At 42.0% G+C, this 17759-nt stretch overlaps 1 protein-coding gene across 1 annotated transcript in view; it reads left to right on the top strand.

Annotated features, from left to right (window-relative positions):
• The window catches only part of rab7a (RAB7a, member RAS oncogene family), a 52247-nt gene that overhangs the window by 16228 nt on the left and 18260 nt on the right, over positions 1-17759 (top strand). The window contains exon 2 of the mRNA XM_072581785.1: positions 5894-5954. Within this exon, the coding sequence (XP_072437886.1) occupies positions 5902-5954 (53 nt within the window). The 5' untranslated portion in view covers positions 5894-5901. The remainder of the gene's footprint in view (positions 1-5893; positions 5955-17759) is intronic.

Below are 17759 nucleotides of genomic sequence, written 5' to 3'. Positions count from 1 at the left end.
CACAAATGACTCACCTAGAGGGTATAGAAGGATGAGTAAATTTGCCAATGACACTCAGTTGTGGATAGTGCTGAAGGATGTTGCAGGTTAGAGGGACATAAGCTGCAGAGCTGGTCTGAGGTGGCGACTGGAGCTTAATGCAGAAAAGTGAGTTGTCCTTTTGGAAGGAGGAATGCAGTACTGGGCTAATGGTAAGGTTCTTAGACACCAAGATTTCTGCTCCTCTACACTGAGTAAATCCCTGTAAGATGTATATGATTGAGCTTAAGGTTGACCCAGCAACTGTTGCCTAATTGAGCTAGTCTTTGGACAAGACAGTAAGGATGGTTTTATTTACTAAAGGTAAGACTTGAATGTGTCGGGTATTGTAAAGACAAACCTGAAGGAAATAGCCTTTCAAGGCCAGTGCAGGTTACGGTTGGCTGAATTGCTTTATAGAACTGAAACTTTTAAAATTGAAAGCTGTAAGCCAGATCTGCAGCTAAGAACCAAACAAGCCCTACACATCTGAGTAGGCAGTCTTAAATGAGGGATCAAGTGGGCTAAAGGGGTCATGAAATTGCTTTTAGCAAGCAGAATTAAGGAGCATACCAAAGTACTTGCCTAATAAAATGGGTAACTAGACAATGGGTTGGTTCATTAAAGGATTCCTTAAGGAAGGCTGTCCAACCTGAGAATGGGTGAGATTCTGCATCAATGCTCAGGAGAGGAATATGAATGTTTTGGTTGGTCTGGATCACACTTGATGTAAGTAGGGAAGATATGTTGGGTAGGCTAGAGGTTAAGGTGGACAAATCCCCAGGACTGGATGGGATCTATTCCAGGTTGCTGAGGGAGGTGAGGAAATAGCTGGGGCTCTGATTGTGGCATCCTTAAACACAAGTGAGGTGCCAGAGGACTAGAGGGTTGCTCATGTTGTCCCCCTGTAGTAGGGGTATTCTGGGTAACTACAGACCAGTGAGCCTGATGTTAGTAGGAAAGTTGCTTGATAAGTTGAGTGATTAAAATCATTCTTCCATACAAGAGAATGGGCTGATCAGTGATAGACAACATGGTTTTGTGTGGGGAGATCATGCTTTACCAACTTAATAGTTTGAAGTAACCAAGTTGAAGGGCTATTCTATACATGGACTTCAAGGTTCCCTGTGGTAGACTAATGGAGAAGTGAAGTCATGGTGTGCAGGGTGTTCTAGCTAGGTGGATAGAGAACTGCCTGAGCAACAGGAGACAGAAGTAGTTGGGAGTTTTTCAATGGAGAAAGTTTATCCATCTTCTAGAAGGCACTGATAAAGTTTGCAGATGACACTAAGATTGGAGTAGCAGAAAACAAGGTACTGCCAGAATACAGGAGAATACCAACTGGAGAGTTGGGCAGAGAAGTGGCAGATGGCTTTCAATCCAGAAAAATGAGGTGATGCATTTGGGCAAGACTAATTCTAGAGCACATTATACAGTGAACAGAAGAGCCTTGGGAAAAGTTGGGCAGAGATCTGGGAGTACAGGTCCATTGTACCCTGAAGGTTCCTGCACAGGTGGTTAGTGGTCAAGGCATATGGTATGCTTGCCTTTGGATGGGGTATGAGCTGGCAAGTCATGTTAACATGTACAAAGCCCAGTCCAACACCAGCATCTCCACAACACTTGTACAAGACATTGGTTTGGCTGCATTTAGAGTACTGTGTATGGTTCTAGTCACCACATTACCTAAAGGATGTGAACACTTTGGACCAAGTGTTGAGAAGGTTGGCAAGAATGTTGCCTGATATGGAGGGTGCTAGCTATGAAATGTTGAGTAGATTAGGCTTATTTTCCTTAAAAACAATTGGGGGTGGGGACCTGATGGAGGTGTACAAAATCTTGAAGGGTATAGACAAGGTGGATAGAGACCTCCCTTTCCCAGGGTGAAGGATTCAATAGCAAGCGTTCTCTTTCAAGGAGAGGTAGAAAGTTAAGGGGATACATGCAGCAAGTACTTCAGAGGGTGGTGGTGCCTGGAATGCTCAGTAGAGGCAGGCACGATAGATTCATTTAAGATGTCTGGATAAATGCAGGAATAGGTGGGAGCAGAGGGATACAAGTGCATAGGAACTGACTGGGCTTAGACAATACATTTGAATCGGCTCCAGCTTGGAGGGCTGAAAGGGCCTGTTCCTGGGCATAATTTTTTTTGTTCTCTTTATGCAGATTCAATTGTGTCAAGGATAATGCAGAGGGAGGCTGTTTGGTCAATCAAGTCTGATCCAACCCTCTGAGCATCCCATCCAATCCCAACCTCCCCCTTACCATGGCTAGCCCACCGAACTAGACACTACAACACAATTTTTAGCAAGGCCAATATACTTGCCCAGATTGGGGAAAGCAATGCAGACACTGACATTTTAAACTCTAGTCACCCAAAGCTGGAATCCAACCTCATTTCTGGTGCTGAGGCAGTAAAGTTTTTTTATGGGGGTGGTTGTCAGACATTTCCAGCATAGATACAGACCATTCAGTCCAAATTGTCCATGCTGACCACCTATTCCCAACCCTATCTAATCCCACCTGCCAGCACTTGGCCCATATCCCTCTAAATAGTTACTTATTCATACCCCAACCAGATGCCTTTTTAAATGTTGCAATTGTACTTGCCTCCACCACTTCCTCTGGCAGTTCATTCCATACATGTGCCATCCTCTGAAAAGGTGCTGCTTAGGTCTTTGATTATATCTTTGCCCTCAACCTATGCCTTCTAGTTCTAGCCTCCCTTTTTCCCCCTGCATCCTATCCAGGCCCTTCAGGTTTTGTAACCTCTAATGTCTTCTAGAGATTCTTACATGATCTAACTGCAATACACAAGTTCTCTGAACAGCCAAACTTCTAAGCAAATACAGTATAAACTTTGGAGAAACTGTTTAAGCTCTTCATGCTTGAAGCATGTAGAGAGGTCTCTGAACAAGGAAACAGGCCCTTTTTATACAATCTTAGCCCCTAGTCACATGCCTCTTCAAGACAATGCAGTGACCACATTTCCAGAAACAACATAAAATCTCCTCAATGGCAAAATCTGAATTGTTTTTATAGGAGTAGTCAACATTCCAACTAATGTCTCCAGATGATGCAGATTAGTGTGGAAATAGGCCCTTCAGCCCAAGTCCACACTGACACTCCAGAGCAACCCATTCCCCTACACTTAACATGACAGGCAATTTAGCATGGTCAATTCACACCTAACCTGCCCACTTCAGACTGGGAGGAAACCCACAGACATGGAGAAGTGCAACTGCCTGAGTTTGCAGAGGTGGGAATTGAACCTGGGTCTGTGCTGTGAGGCAGCTGTGCTAACCACTGCTGCCCAATTATATCTGAATAATAGGTCATGCAGATGGCTCAATGTAAGAATCTACATTACCATCCCTTTCCAATATCCTGCAGGTCAGCAAAGCACATTAATCTAATGGTGAGGGTATTTTAACTCTTCTACATTTCAAATGAACTTGTTTAACTTGGTACAAGTTGCCTTGTTCAGGGCACCAAATTTAAGGTTCCTTGGATATCCTTACTGATAGTTTCCCTAATTATTTCATAATGCATTCCTGTTTAATACTCTATAGTTTGAAAATAGAATATTCACCCCCTTGGAGAGAATTTCCCATTGGTTCAACTTTTCATAACCTGTAAGTCTATACAGCTGAGGCAAGCTAAAGTCTAAAATTCACGTTTCAATGTTTGTCTAGTGTCTTAAAATACCTGTCACTTAATTTTGTAATGGGAATTGATTGAGAACATCTGGAAATGTGTCTGATTTACATGTAAACATCAAGATGACACCTGATCTAATAAGACTAATAGATTCAAATTTTTTTAGAAGTTGCCTGAAGGTCTGTCACTAATCATGAAGGCAAGATGTCAGCACAGGCCTGTCACATTCCTGACTAATAGACAACAGTATTTGGTGTGGCCAAATCAGCGAAATGGCCTCCTTTGCTCTTGTCATTTCATGAACATCCATTTCTTTTTGAGGGGAAATCAGCATAGTCTAGAGCCTACTGGTTATACAAAGCTGCTTAATTGGCTCCCTTTTTTTAGCTCTTTTTGTTCTTTTAGCCAGTTCAGTTGTCTGAAGCTGGGCTGAATAATTCTGTTCACTGACTATTTGAGTAACTTTGCAATATTGCACATTGAGTTATAGGCTTGGTGCAGTTGGCTAGAGATCAAGTCCACATGGACCCAGTTATCCAAATTGCTCTGGACACCATGGGTTCACTTTTTGACCAGGTCTAATGCAATGTTTTAAAAACTTGACAGATTATCTTGTCCCCCTTGCACACTCAAATGTGCGTCACCACCTTCAAGGTTAATTCTCTTATTCAGAATAAAGATCCTGCAAAGCAATCATGCAGTTTCTATAATATTTGACTAAGTCCTACAATTTACAGGTAATGCAAACATTCTTATTGGCAAAACAGTTGCACTCTATTTGTACTTGTCTGACACTTAACTACCTGGAATTATCTTAATGTCTCCACCTATGTATTCTGCCACTGCTTCTGAAGCAGTGTTCTCAAAGCTGAGTTTAAATCTAGTGTCGTGACTTCTAACTCAGCCATTAAAACATGATTTGGGGATGCCACTGTTGGAGTGGGGTGTACAATGTTTAAAAATTGCATTATACCAGGTTATAGTCAACAGGTTTAATCTGAAGCATAGCTTTTGGAACACCACTCCTTCACCACCACCACTGAAGGAGCAGTGCTTTGAAAGCTAGTGCTTCCAATTAAACTACTTAACCTAGTACCAACAGATCATTCTTGAGCATTTCAACTCTCCCAGCTTGGCCTGCAGCAAACTGGCCTTCCATGTGGGCTAATTCTCTCCAATGGCACTACAGGTGGACTGCAATGGTATAAAGCAGCTCACCATCCCAACTAAGGATGGGCAATAAATGCTGGCCACATCCCACAGTTCTAATCACTTAAAATTTAGACTATAAATACACTAAAATCCAAACTGAAAGCTCATTTAAAGCTATTGTTCAGCTTGTGTCCAACAGTGTTCTGACTTCACAGCAGTCATTGTGCATTTTAAATGGCTATCCATTGAGTGTCTTTCAAAAAACAAACTTAAGACACTTGAAGGAATTGTCTAAATGGAGTTATACTTGACAATATTCTAAGTCAGGGTATGAAGGATCCTGCAATAAGCAGTTCTTGACACCCAAGCATTGAATCAATTGGGTTTCAACTGGAATCACATGCCATATTGACTCTTTCTCTTGGTAAGTTAAACCAAAAGCCAGGGCTTTTGCCCAAAACATCAATTTTCAAAGCTACTTGGATACTGCCTGAACTGCTGTGCTCTTCCAGCACCACTAATCCAGCATCTGCAGTCATTGATTTTACCCCACTCTTAATGATAAACCTGCCTCTGAGCCATAGGCTAAAGTCCAGTCCTAGATATGCATATGAACTAGCTGAAATATTTTACCATTAGTAGTGTAAATTTGTCAAATCACTAAACAAATACTAAAACTGGAATAGGACATCACTCCTGCACAAGGATAACCTTGTGAAATCCCACTTTTGGGATTTTGTGGAGTAGAAACAACCCTGGATTCAGGTCCTGACTGCTAGAAAAGTGCATCTTAATGTGATTATCTAGTCTTTCAAAATAATAACAGTAGATTCATAGCCAAATGACAAGTTAATGTGGCTCCTGTAGTGCAAGGATAGTGTCCTACCTGTTCAAGTCTCCAGCACTTAGGCTTGTTTTCCCAAACATTTTAATAATGCCAAGTACTAAAGCTGATTCAGTGTCACTTCAGTTGTAAATATTGTTTCATTCTCATTAGTTGGTACTTGAGTAATGTAAACAGCAACTTTGTACAAATGTTGAACAAAATCTTTTTCTCTTCCAGCCACAAAAATGACATCTAGGAAGAAAGTTTTGCTGAAAGTCATTATCTTGGGAGATTCAGGGTAAGTTATTTTATCACTTTTTAAAGATTTTGTGGATGAGCTACCTTTTTTTATCAACAAATGACTTGTACAAAATCCTAGTTAAGCTTTGCTTCCCAACTTGCTCCCTTAAACTTGCAGACAAATGCAAGAGAAATTTCACATCTTACCAGACCTGGAAAGAAACTAGTAAAGTCCAATGACTCTTCAGAACTGAAAGGGCTTGGAATGTTTAAGTATGAAAGTGTAAAACAGTTGCTCTTACTGAGCAAATAAGATGGGGAAGGAAAGTTGTAACAACAAGTATGCATAGAATTCTTACAATGTGGAAACCAGCCATCTTTGGTCCCATAGGTCCACACTGACCCTCAGTAACCTACCCAGACCCATTCCCTTCCCATACTGTACACTTTACCCTGACTAATCCACCTAACCTACATACCCTTGAACACTGGGCAACTTAGCATGGCCAATTTACCTAAATCCACCACTTTGGATTGCAGGTGATAACCAGAGCTCCTGGAGGAAACCAGACATGGAGAGATTGTGCAAACTCTCCAGTTACCAAGGCTGGTGTCCAACCTGCTTCACTTGCACTGAAGCAATAGTGGTAACCACAGTCACTGTTCAGAAGCTGAATTAAGCTTTAGGCTATAACATGCCTAAACAGTGTTCCTGGCACAAGTTGTTGTGGTCTGAATGATTGGAATGACTAATCCAGATCATTGCTATAAACCAAGCAGGTGTTCTCTAAAGCAGTCACCCAGTTGGCATTGTTCTTAATGTAAAGGAGACCATTGAAAGGCAAATAGACTAGATTAAAGAAAAAGCAAGTGAAGCTCTGCATCAGTCTGATTTTAGACCTTGGACAGTGAAGAGATGAATGGTTGATTTTGCAATTTTAGCAGTGGCATAGATGGTGCCATGGGGAGTAACTGAAGTGGGCAGTGTAATGGAAGGAGCAGTTTCTCTGGCTTGCTGGCAAGATGTTTCCTGGCTGCCTCTTGGAGCTAAAACTCCTACTGTTTGTACTCTTTCAATATTGCAACCTGATGAAGACCACTTTTTTGGGAAGATGAGGGCAGATATCCAAGAAGAGTTGGGAATGGCTGGCTTTTGTGCTGTACCTGTCCTGTTATCTTCAATGATCCATGTACCCCTCCACTCCACCTCCTGCTTAGAATTGACCCTCTTGTTTTGGTGTCTTACTACCAAATGTTCACCTCACTTTGCAGTGAAGTTCCTCTATCACTTGTCTGCTCACTTGTCATCTGCAAACTAAGTTATCCCACATATACCCAATCACTTAATCAAGGAAAGGGTTACAATGCTGTCACTCCATAGAAGCTCTCTCAAAACTTTGAGCCAAGAAGGGAAATATCAGATTGCTTGCAATTTTTTTTAACACTGCAAGATCTAAACCACATTCTGTATTTACATGAGTACAGCTCATGACCCCAAGTTGTCATCCCTTGACGTTACTTTGGGTCCTGGCTGCTATGTTGGGTCATCTGTCAAAGTCTATAGCTAATGAGCACTTCAAATCTGAGAATTGTTCTGGTCCTCTTATGGTGATAAACTAAAGTATTTGGGTCGCTTAGTTTAAGACACCTTGCTTGTGGCACCTCATAAAAACATTGTTTTGATATGGCTGACTGGTTTACTCTACCCCCTCTGACTTTTTTGTAGTGCTTAGGTAGTTATTCCCCATCCAGGGCTAAAGACTGGAACACCTATCTAAAAGATTTAAGGGTGGTGGATGTGGGTACTTGCCCATTTGGACACATAGCATATGGGCAGTGAGCAAGTGCATTTAATTGAGTTTAGGATTGTTTGACTTAAACTGAAGGGTCTGTTTCTGTGCTGCATGACTTGAGGCTTTAAAGGTAGTTGGACAATTGTTCTGCAAGTTGATCTGAGCATATGTGTTAAGAAATTCACATGTTAACCCATCTCACCCAAATTTGTTTCCAACTTGGAAACAGGATTTATGGGATAGTTGAACTTCAAGGTCTTATTATGGGAGCTTGTAAGAGGGGGTGGTGTTTTAGTGGCTAACATTATAGCTGTGTTTAGGAGCCTATTCCTAGGAATAGGTTCAGAGGTTTTGTATCTCAAACATCACCACTCTATTGGGGTTGTACAATAGACCCTATTGTTAGCAGGAAATGGAGAAGCAAATATCTTAACCATAACCCTATTTGTAAGAATAGTGATGTTGGACCCTTAACAGACTGGGACTGCTATAGTGTTAAGGATGTGGATGAAGAGGAATGTGTACAAGGTTTTCGGATTCAGGATGTAGATGTACCCAATGGAGAATAAAACATTATCTTGTGGGAATTAAAGAGCAGGTGACTGAGTTTTAAGGGGAGCATTTGAGTAGTGAGCATAATTCTTAGCCTTAAAATAGACAGAAGGATAGACTGGATCTAAAAGTTGAAGTTCTAAATTGGAAGAAAGCTAGGTTTGACCATATCGTAAAAACATTCAGAAGTTGAACCTTGCAGTTCAGGGACAGCTAGGAAATGGGAAGCCTTCAAGACAGTCACCCCACTAGGTAACACCTTCAGTGGGCCTCAGATGAAACACTAGTCCTGCTTTCTGTTTGAATAGACATCTTATGGAAAGCAGGACTTGTTAACAGTGCTCATTAACTGAAGATGTTGCCTAGTCAGGTGACAATGTTTGGAAATCTTTCAGCTCAGTGAGCAAACCTACATCCAGAATCTCCACCTGAGCTACAAATCTTAACTCATTGGGAAGTCTTTCAGACTGAGTTAGTACATTCCTGTTAATGTAGGGAAAGGCTGGTAATGTGGAAATGCTGACTGAAGAAACCGGTTTTGGTCAAGAGTAAAGGTTGTAATGTATTTGCACCCTTTGACTCCCTGAGTAGTATAAAAGCAAGGGTAATCAGGGCAAAAAGGGGCAAGAGCATGGCAAATGGGGTTTTGGAGGGATCAAAGGGATTTTAAAACTTCAAGACAAGGGTAACTTTGGGGGGGGGGGGAGGGAAATAGGGCCTCTTAAAGATCAAGGCCAAATGTGGAACCACAAATGTTTCACATCTCCTTACCATGGAGAAGGATATGGAAGACTATTGTGGGGGAAATGATACTTTTCAATGTTACTTATGGTAGTGCTGGACAAATCCCTAGGACCTGAACCAGTGTACCCAGAAGCTAGGAAAGTCAGCTGGGCCTCTTGCTGACATTTGTATTATTGATAGTGACAGGCAAGGTGTGAGAAGACTAACATGGATTCTTCTCCTTCCCCACCACCCTTGAGGCAAAGATGGTGGCTATCTAGGAAGAAGATGTGCTGTGGCATGGAGCTCAGCAACAAGTGGGATGAATTTCTAACCCACCCAACCTGGACCATTGATATCCTGGGACTCCTGAAAGCTGAGTCTCTACTGCAAAATTACCTGAATTTTTCTCCATCCAGAGAAGGAGCATCCAATGTCTGGTCCATGGCCCAGCCTGTAAGATTGACTAGATTGGTTACCCTTCGGAGCTCCTTCACCAGGGCCTGGTAGGCAGAGAAGTTGGTCTCTATTCTAACATGCTGTAGAAGCATTAACAGCAAGGAGACCTGGAAAGAGGACCGATGAGGTTGAGCAGTCAGTGTTGGAAGCTGATACCAGTTCCTCCAAGGATAGGATCCAAATGTAGAATCAATTTGCATTACTAAGTGGATGATCTTGCACAGGAGAGAAATACTTGGGTCAGTCTGCTGGAGGGTAAGGAAGGTGAGCAGCTGGTAGAATGAGGGCTGGTTGCTGAAATGCTTTTTTTGGAGGCTAAAATGAGACTTGATCAAGAAGGCTCACTGGGTCACAGCACAGATTGGGTTTGGGTCAATGTCCTCATTCTACAGTTTCTTTTTTAGAGGTAGAGAATTCTGGAAGCTTCCAGAGTCTGGAAGATTCCAAAAGCCCTAATTAACAAGGTTTTTTTCTAGTACTTAGCAATGGTGATCCAGAAAAGATAATCTCTTCCTCAAGAGAAGGCTGAGGGAGCTTGGGATCTATATGGGTCCCATCAGGCAGGGCTTAGGATCACCCTTGATGGAGATTTAGATTGCTTTGACACCTTCTAGGCCGGAGACTAGACATTGTACCTACTGAAAATTGTACAGATTAAGTTAAAGTGTTTAGGTGTCCTTTTTTAAAAAGGAAAATCAACATTTTGGGCCAAAGCCCTTCAAATCATTCCTGATGAAGGGCTTTGGCTTGAAACATCTGTTTTTTCCTGCACCTTGGGTGCTGCCTGACTTACTGTTTTTCCAGCACCACTCTAATCTAGACTCAGCATCTGCAGTCCTCACTTTGTTCTTAAACAGTAAGTCTAGGACTTTTTTCTCTTGGTAATCTGGTTTAAACCAATGTTTGGCAGTTGATGTGCACCTTCATATTCTACTAAAGGATGTGTGGGATATTCACCCCTTTTTAAAAAAACTTTATTCACTGTTCCATAGTGTTTGTTTGCTTGTTTGCAGTGTGGTTCTAGGTAGGAAAAGGAGAAAAGGTTGGGATGGCTAGATGCATACTTGCAGGCAATTTATACCCAGTTCAAGTACTTAAATGCCCAGGTTGCAGTTTCCCAGCAGGATGGGGAAACTGGGTTTTGGGCTAGGTGGTTGCCCTTTGGGCAGAAGGGTGAGTTCCCCTATTAGCATTTTGGTTTTGTGTATATAACTTTATTTTTGGCTTTGTAGATCTTGTGACACTAAGGATCAGTTTTTGTGGCTTCAGTTCCTTCTCTAGAATCTAAATCCTACTACAGGAGGTTATGGCTAAGACTCAATTAGATGGTGTACCTGGAATATCAAGGGAGTTGCTCTTCAATTCCTAGAAAGAAGGTACTTTGTTGCAGGAGACTCCCTTGGATGATAGGGAGCACTTGAATCTATAACAGTGGCTTGGTCAGATTTACTTCATTTCTAAGCCAGAAAGTGGTTATTAGATGACATTACAGCGTGGAAACAGGCCCTTCGGCCCAACAAGTCCACACCGCCCCGCCGAACCGCAACCCACCCATACCCCTACATTTATCCCTTACCTAACACTACAGGCAATTTAGCATGGCCAATTCACCTGACCTGCACATCTTTGGACTGGTGGGAGGAAACCGGAGCACCCGGAGGAAACCCACGCAGACACGGGGAGAACGTGCAAACTCCACAGTCAGTCGCCTGAGGCGGGAATTGAACCCGGGTCTCTCGCGCTGTGAGGCAACAGTGCTAACCATATATTGGTTAGGAATCTTCTCTTTAAGTTACTAATGTTCAAGACAGGAGCTTTTGTAATGATCAAAGTATTGACAAATGGAAGGGTATGGTTTGAAATATTTATTGCCCTCTGGCCCATACCATCAAATTTTTGGCAGGTGTGCTTTCTAAGCTAATCAGTCTTGAATCCTGACCTATCACTTATAGGGGAGATTAAATGTCTCATGACCCACAATAGACAGGTTGCCCAAAGACCCCTCTACAAATTAAACAATTAGTGGATCTGAGGAATATCCACTCTAGGCAGGGATTTTGTTTTTACAATCCTGGTGCCATCTCTGCAAATTTGGGTTTTTGACCCCACAGTAACACTGGACTTAGTGGCATCTTGTACAATAGGTAATATTACCATCACTGATCATGCTCCAGTGTACCTCTACCTCTTGAGATAAGGATGCTAATGGATCTGATGTACTGGCAAATCATCCCTTTACTCTAAGATTACTTGTAGAGTAATTCTCTAGGGAATTTCAGGCATTCCTACCCATGACTCTAGCTCTGTTAGTAGCCCATCTGTCCTTGGGGAAACTGCCAAAGCCTATGCCAGGGTTACTTATTTCCCCTTCCAGTAGGAGCAGCAACATCTCAAAGCATGGCTGAAGGCAGCTGACAAGCCTGGCTTTGACAGGCCCTTGGTCAAACTACAGGGATTATGGTGCTGCAGTCTGCATTGAATTGTGTTCACAGACAAAAGAGCTCTTGCAAAGCAAAGATTACACAAGCATGGTGACAGGTCAGGCAAATACTGGCATATATTGCCAAAAATGTACCTCAAGCCATTACAGCAATTACAGGTCTGGGAACCTAACATGGACTCCAAAAATTAGGCATTTCAATTGGGTATAACAATCTAGGCTTGAGGAGGTGCAGGCCACAGTTAAGGATCTGGAGCTCCTGGGCATAACTCCTCCCCAACAGTCTTTATGGTTTATATCTTGCAACTTCCCAGGCAAGATGTCCCCTTATTAGCTTGCTGGTTTTGGACAAAATGAGGACTGTTCAGGGATATTGCCATAACCCAGTAGTTAGCAATCCTGCTCAAGCATGAAGTGCAATTTGGCAGAGGGAAGGCAATATTGGCAAAACATCTTCTCTTACACCTACAGTGGGTATGTCTGGTTTTCAACCAGAGATGATGGACTCAGGATTTAAACATTGGGTAGCTAGGCATGTCTTGCATGGGTGATTTGAGGGAGATGCAAGCATGTATTTCCATGCTGACTGATCAAAGGACAAGCTAGCTACCCAACCTTAAGTTGGGGATTCATTCAAAGACTACATTTTTGACTGTCTAAATCTGACAGGAGGGTACTTGGTGCAAGTACATGTTCTGTCAGCACTTTATCACCAATTGGAAGGTGCCCCCTCAGTTCACAGGATGTGGGAGAGCTAGGTATTGAGGTCTCCTCAGCATGGCAAGATATTTGCAAAAACTCATCAGTTTGCAGTTGAAAGATTCTCCAGGGTCCTCTGCCTCTAGACCATTTGTCAAAATTTAAACTAGTGGTATCTTCAAGTCCCTAGTGCAGGGTCTGTACAGGCACTCCTTACCTGTTATCCCTGGGCCTGTGGTAGGCTTCAAACCTACTGAAGTGGGTGCAATAGAGGATGTTGGGTGGAGAAGGACCTAATCTTTTGACCTGCCCAGTATGTTCCCTGCCGATGCAGAAAGTGATAAGTTTGTGCAAAGGATATCTCCGTTTGGGTATCCAAAACTCCTCAGGTTGACCAGATTGTCATGGAGCATATCACTTGGATTTTCTCAAGTATGGTACACCACAAAACTGAATTTTAAGATATGGCAGCCCTCTTTGGGATAGTGGCAGACAAATGTGCCCAAGTAACTGGTTTTTATATAAGTTTTTACAAGCCCAATTTCCAGAGGAGGAACTGCAAACATGGCTGTCTTGTCTAAGTGGAGTTATTAATTTTATATACAAATAATACATGTACATGAGGGGAAGTTGGGTTTACTTGTTCTTAGTTCTTGCAGCAATTCAAAATACAACTTTTCAATTAAAAACTAAGATCAGGAAAAGCCAGGTAACTATAGACCAGTGTCAGGCTTACTAGGGAAGTTGGAAGAAATTGAGGGTTGATATGACTTGGAAAAGTGGGGACTGATTAAGAATAGTCAGCATGGGTTTTTGAATGGGGAAATGTCTCCACTTGTGGTTTTTTTTGTTTTTTGCAGAAGTATTGAAGACTTGAGGACTGATCAATAGTGATCTTTCTGGACTTCAGTAAGGCATTTAACAAAGTTCATGAGACTGGTTAGCATATTAGATCTCCCAGATACAGGGAGAGCTCTGTTTGGGTAGATAGGCTTCCAGTCTGAAGTGGCTGGCTGTAAAAGGACTGGTGTTGAGTCAACCATTTTTGTCACTAATCACATCCAAATCACTTGATGTAAAAGGAATTATGGGTAACTCTGCGGATGGCACAAATCCAACCTAGTGCATAGCAAAAATTACCTGAGTGCAAAGGTCTTGATCAGATGGGCCAGTGTGCTGAGGAATGATAGATGAAGCTTAATTTGGATGAGGTAGTGTATTTAGATGGGCCAGTCAGGGCCAAGCTTGTACACCTTAATGGTATAGTCCTAGGGTGTGTTCTGAACAAGAACTTGAGTACAGGTTTATAGTTAAAATGAATTGCAGGTAAATGGGTGTTCATAGAACAGAACATTACAGCACAGTACAGGCCCTTCAGCCCTCCATGTTGCTCTGATCTGTGGTACCAAACTGAAGCTTATCTAACCTACACTTTCATCCAATGTTCATTGCTTATCCAACAATTGCTTTAAGGGCATTTAAGTTGGCAAGTCTACTATTGTAGGCAGGGTATTCCACACCCCTACTAAGTAAAACTCCCTGACATCCATTCTATATCTGTCCCCTTGTGCTAGCCATCACCATCTGAGGAAAGGCTCACCATCCACCCTATCTAACCCTTGTGTCTCAAGTCACCTCTAACCTTCACTAACAGCCTCCAGTCCCTCCTGTTCCTCAACCTACCTTCCATACCAGGCAGGATCCTAGTAAATCTCCAAACCCTCTTCCCAAGCTTTCATACCCCTCATGATGCACTAACTAGAACTGCACCAGAGTCCTTTGTACAGCTACAGCATTACCTCATGGCTCCAACTCAATCCCTCTGCCTTTGGAAAGCTAACACCCCATATGCCTTAACCGATCAACCTGGGTGGCAGCTTTCCAGGCTCTACGTACATGGACACAGATCTCTCTGCTCATCTACACTGCTGAGACTCTACCACTTGGCCCAGTACTGTGTATTCCTGATTCACCTTTTTTCCACATTAAACTCCATTTGCCCCACAGCCTAGCTCTTGCAGCTTATCTGTCCCTCTAACCTAAGCCTCTTTCAGTACTATCCGCACTCCACTGACCTTAGTGTCACTTGCATCCTTCTATGTCCTCTAAATCACTTATGACAAACAGCAGTGGCCCCAAACAGATTTCCATATTACTAGTAACTGAACTCCAGGATGAACACTTCCTATCAGCCAGCTAGCTAATTTGATCAATTGCTAAATCTCCCTTAATCCTTTCTTTGTGCAATAGCTATTGAGGAACATTTTTTAAATTAAACTCCTTACTGAAAGAGGCCAAATAGGCTGGTGTTTTTACCAGGGAAAAACACCATGACTGCAAATGCTGGAAACCATATTCTGGATTAGTGGTGCTGAAAGAGCACAGCAGTTCAGGCAGCATCTGAGTAGCTCGAAGCTACTTGGATGCTGCCTGAACTGCTGTGCTCTTCCAGCACCACTAATCCAGAATATGGTGTTTTTTCCTGTGTTGGAGGTTGAGCGTGACCTTTTTAAGAGGTTGGTTGATTGAAAGAGTGGCATAGATAGGATGAATAAAGTTTTTCTCCAGGGTGGTTGCCTAAAACTTGAAGGCATACCTTTAAGGTAAAGGGAAGATTTAAAAGGGACTTTAGTGGAGACATTCCATGCAGAGTGGCGCATGTGTAGAATGAGCTGCTAGTGGACACTTGTACAATTGCAACTTTAAAAGTCTAGAGAGGGATATGGGCCAAATACCAGCACATGGGGCTGGATTAATTGACCATATTTGGTCAGCATTGATAAGTTGGACTGAAGGGCCTATTTCCATGCTGTATATCTAACATTATGGCTCAGACTCAGTAACTGCCATCCAATTTAGAATGTAAAGGAAACTGAAGTTTGCAAAACCAATAGAAAAGATGCCTTCCAATTGTAGGATAATCAGATTGCTGTATCAATGAGTTAAATTCATCAAATTGTATGAATGGCCTTTCATAGGGGCTCACATTTTTAGCATCCAAAATACAGGGTGAGGAACTTGTGGATTTATTTGAACATTAATTTACCATTACTAACTTGCTCAATATTGAGCATTAACATTCAGCCACAGCCATTTACTCAACGAGCCAAAGGGGAGAAGGATTAGCAATTACTGACATTTTCCCATCTGCAATGCATTCTTGAAAGTAGATTATTTCATTCTTTGCCAAAATATGAAGTTTTTATAAATCTTTGGATTGAGTGAGATTCAGTGAATTATGCCAACTGAGCATGAGCTGAATGGCCATCCTGAATCCTTAAATTTTAAGGAACTCACTTTCAAATGTAAGCTTGGTGTTTTGTGTAATCATTAATACACTTTTGGGAATATTCCCAATTAGGCACCAATTATGACTAATGTCATGACTTGGCTTTGTCTCTGAAGCCTCACTACCTTCTCCCCAGCCCCACCCCTCCCCATTTTATATCTCCACCCCAGAGGCTCCCAGGCTCATTCCTGATGAGCTCCAGCCCAAAACTTCAGGTTTTCCCTGCTCCTCAGACTCTCTGACCTGTTGAGCTTTCCCAGCAACATACACTCAATTCTGATCTCCAGCATTTGCAGACCTCTCCTTGGTTTTTTTGTCTCTGCAGTCCAACTTTGGCTTGCTTTAGACCAGGTTACCACTTTAAATCTGCATAGGAGATGCCCTAGCCATTTTTTTTTAGCTAAAGCTTGCTTCTCCATTTTCACTTAAAGCATAAATTGGTTTGCTCTTGAGGTTCCCTAAGACTTGGCTTTGCAGTCAAAGGTGAGCAATCTTGTATAGCTTCATTTTTTAGCTTGTTCACCCTGTTGCTGCTTTTCAACTGAAGATTATTTTTACCAGTTTTAAATGTTTGGTAAAGCAGATTTTCATTCCCCAGCTTGCCCCTCTTTGGAATAGTGTCTTTTTGGCACCTGTTCCCATGTGTAGTTTATGCTAAGATTTTATGAAGTATGAAAAAGCTGCACAAGGAAACAGATCCCAAAAGACAAACTAGTCCAAAAGGGACAAGCTGGGAATGTTTGGCAAAGCAAATTTGAAGACATTGGTAAGATGTCAATTGGACTTGATTCTAATATGGCTAGATTATAGCCACCCTTCAATCTCTTAGTGTCTAAATGTGTAAATGTATCAGCAATCTGACTTCAGGTTGCAGTGGGCACCTCCCCTTAGGACCATAGCAGTATTTGTGGCTGTTTTCCAAAAACAATTCAACTACATACCCTTGCCCCATTACGGTTTTCCTCTGACCCTTTGTCCTTTGTAATCTTAGCAGAGGTACCTCCACTGCACCCCCCCCCCCCCCCCCCCCATTATACACTTTCTATGACCACAAATAGATTTTTAATTGCCCTCAAACTAAAGAAAAGCCCTCCCCTGTCATTACACTGCAGACAAGGCTGAAGAGTTTCATGAATTTCATGTTTGGTATCATCCAGTGGCCACTTTGTGCCCTCAAATGGAAAGGGCACCAAAAACTAGCCAGACCACCATCCTATTTAATTTTTTTTTTACATAGCTTAGTATCTTTGCTTTACCTATTGATTTAACAGATCCAAGGATTCTTTATGTTGAGTACATTCTTGGCTTTTCCCCCATTTTTACCATACTTACCACAGTTTTCTTGCCATGCTCTAAATTGCTATAAATAGTCTCTTCAACCAAGCAAAATCTTCATCCTTCTAACCAGTTTCACTGTGCATAAATCAATGTTCACTGAACCGATCAACTTAAATAGACAAAACTCTTGCAGGTCATTTCTAGATTAATGTAATCAGGTATTTTGGGTTTACCACAACTGGCCACAGGTTAACTGCTGTTTGGTGGCAAGTGTTTTTTCTATAGTTTAAACTTGGATACCTGTTTAGTGAATGGGTTTGATGGTTTTTTGCTGGCCATTCTTCTTGTCCACTATTTTCTACATTGCTATTTGGGCTGAGTATACTAATTGCTTGACCTCTTTAATTTTTGGAAAGTTATTCCATGCGTGAGCAATGTTGACAATACCATACAATTTGGAATAAGAAGCTGCCACTTTCTCTGAGCCTGCTTTTTAAATGAAAGTTGAAATCTGGTAATCTCATTCTCTCTCCTGACCACATTGAATAATTGAGAATCTAGCTACCATGTTCTAGAATAATCACCCCCATTTTCCAGCATAATGCAGATCCAAATTTCCCAAGAATCTAA

This window comes from Chiloscyllium punctatum, chromosome 12 (genome assembly GCF_047496795.1).
Source record: "Chiloscyllium punctatum isolate Juve2018m chromosome 12, sChiPun1.3, whole genome shotgun sequence".
NCBI lineage: Eukaryota > Metazoa > Chordata > Chondrichthyes > Orectolobiformes > Hemiscylliidae > Chiloscyllium > Chiloscyllium punctatum.
This window is presented reverse-complemented; position numbering and strand designations above follow the sequence as displayed.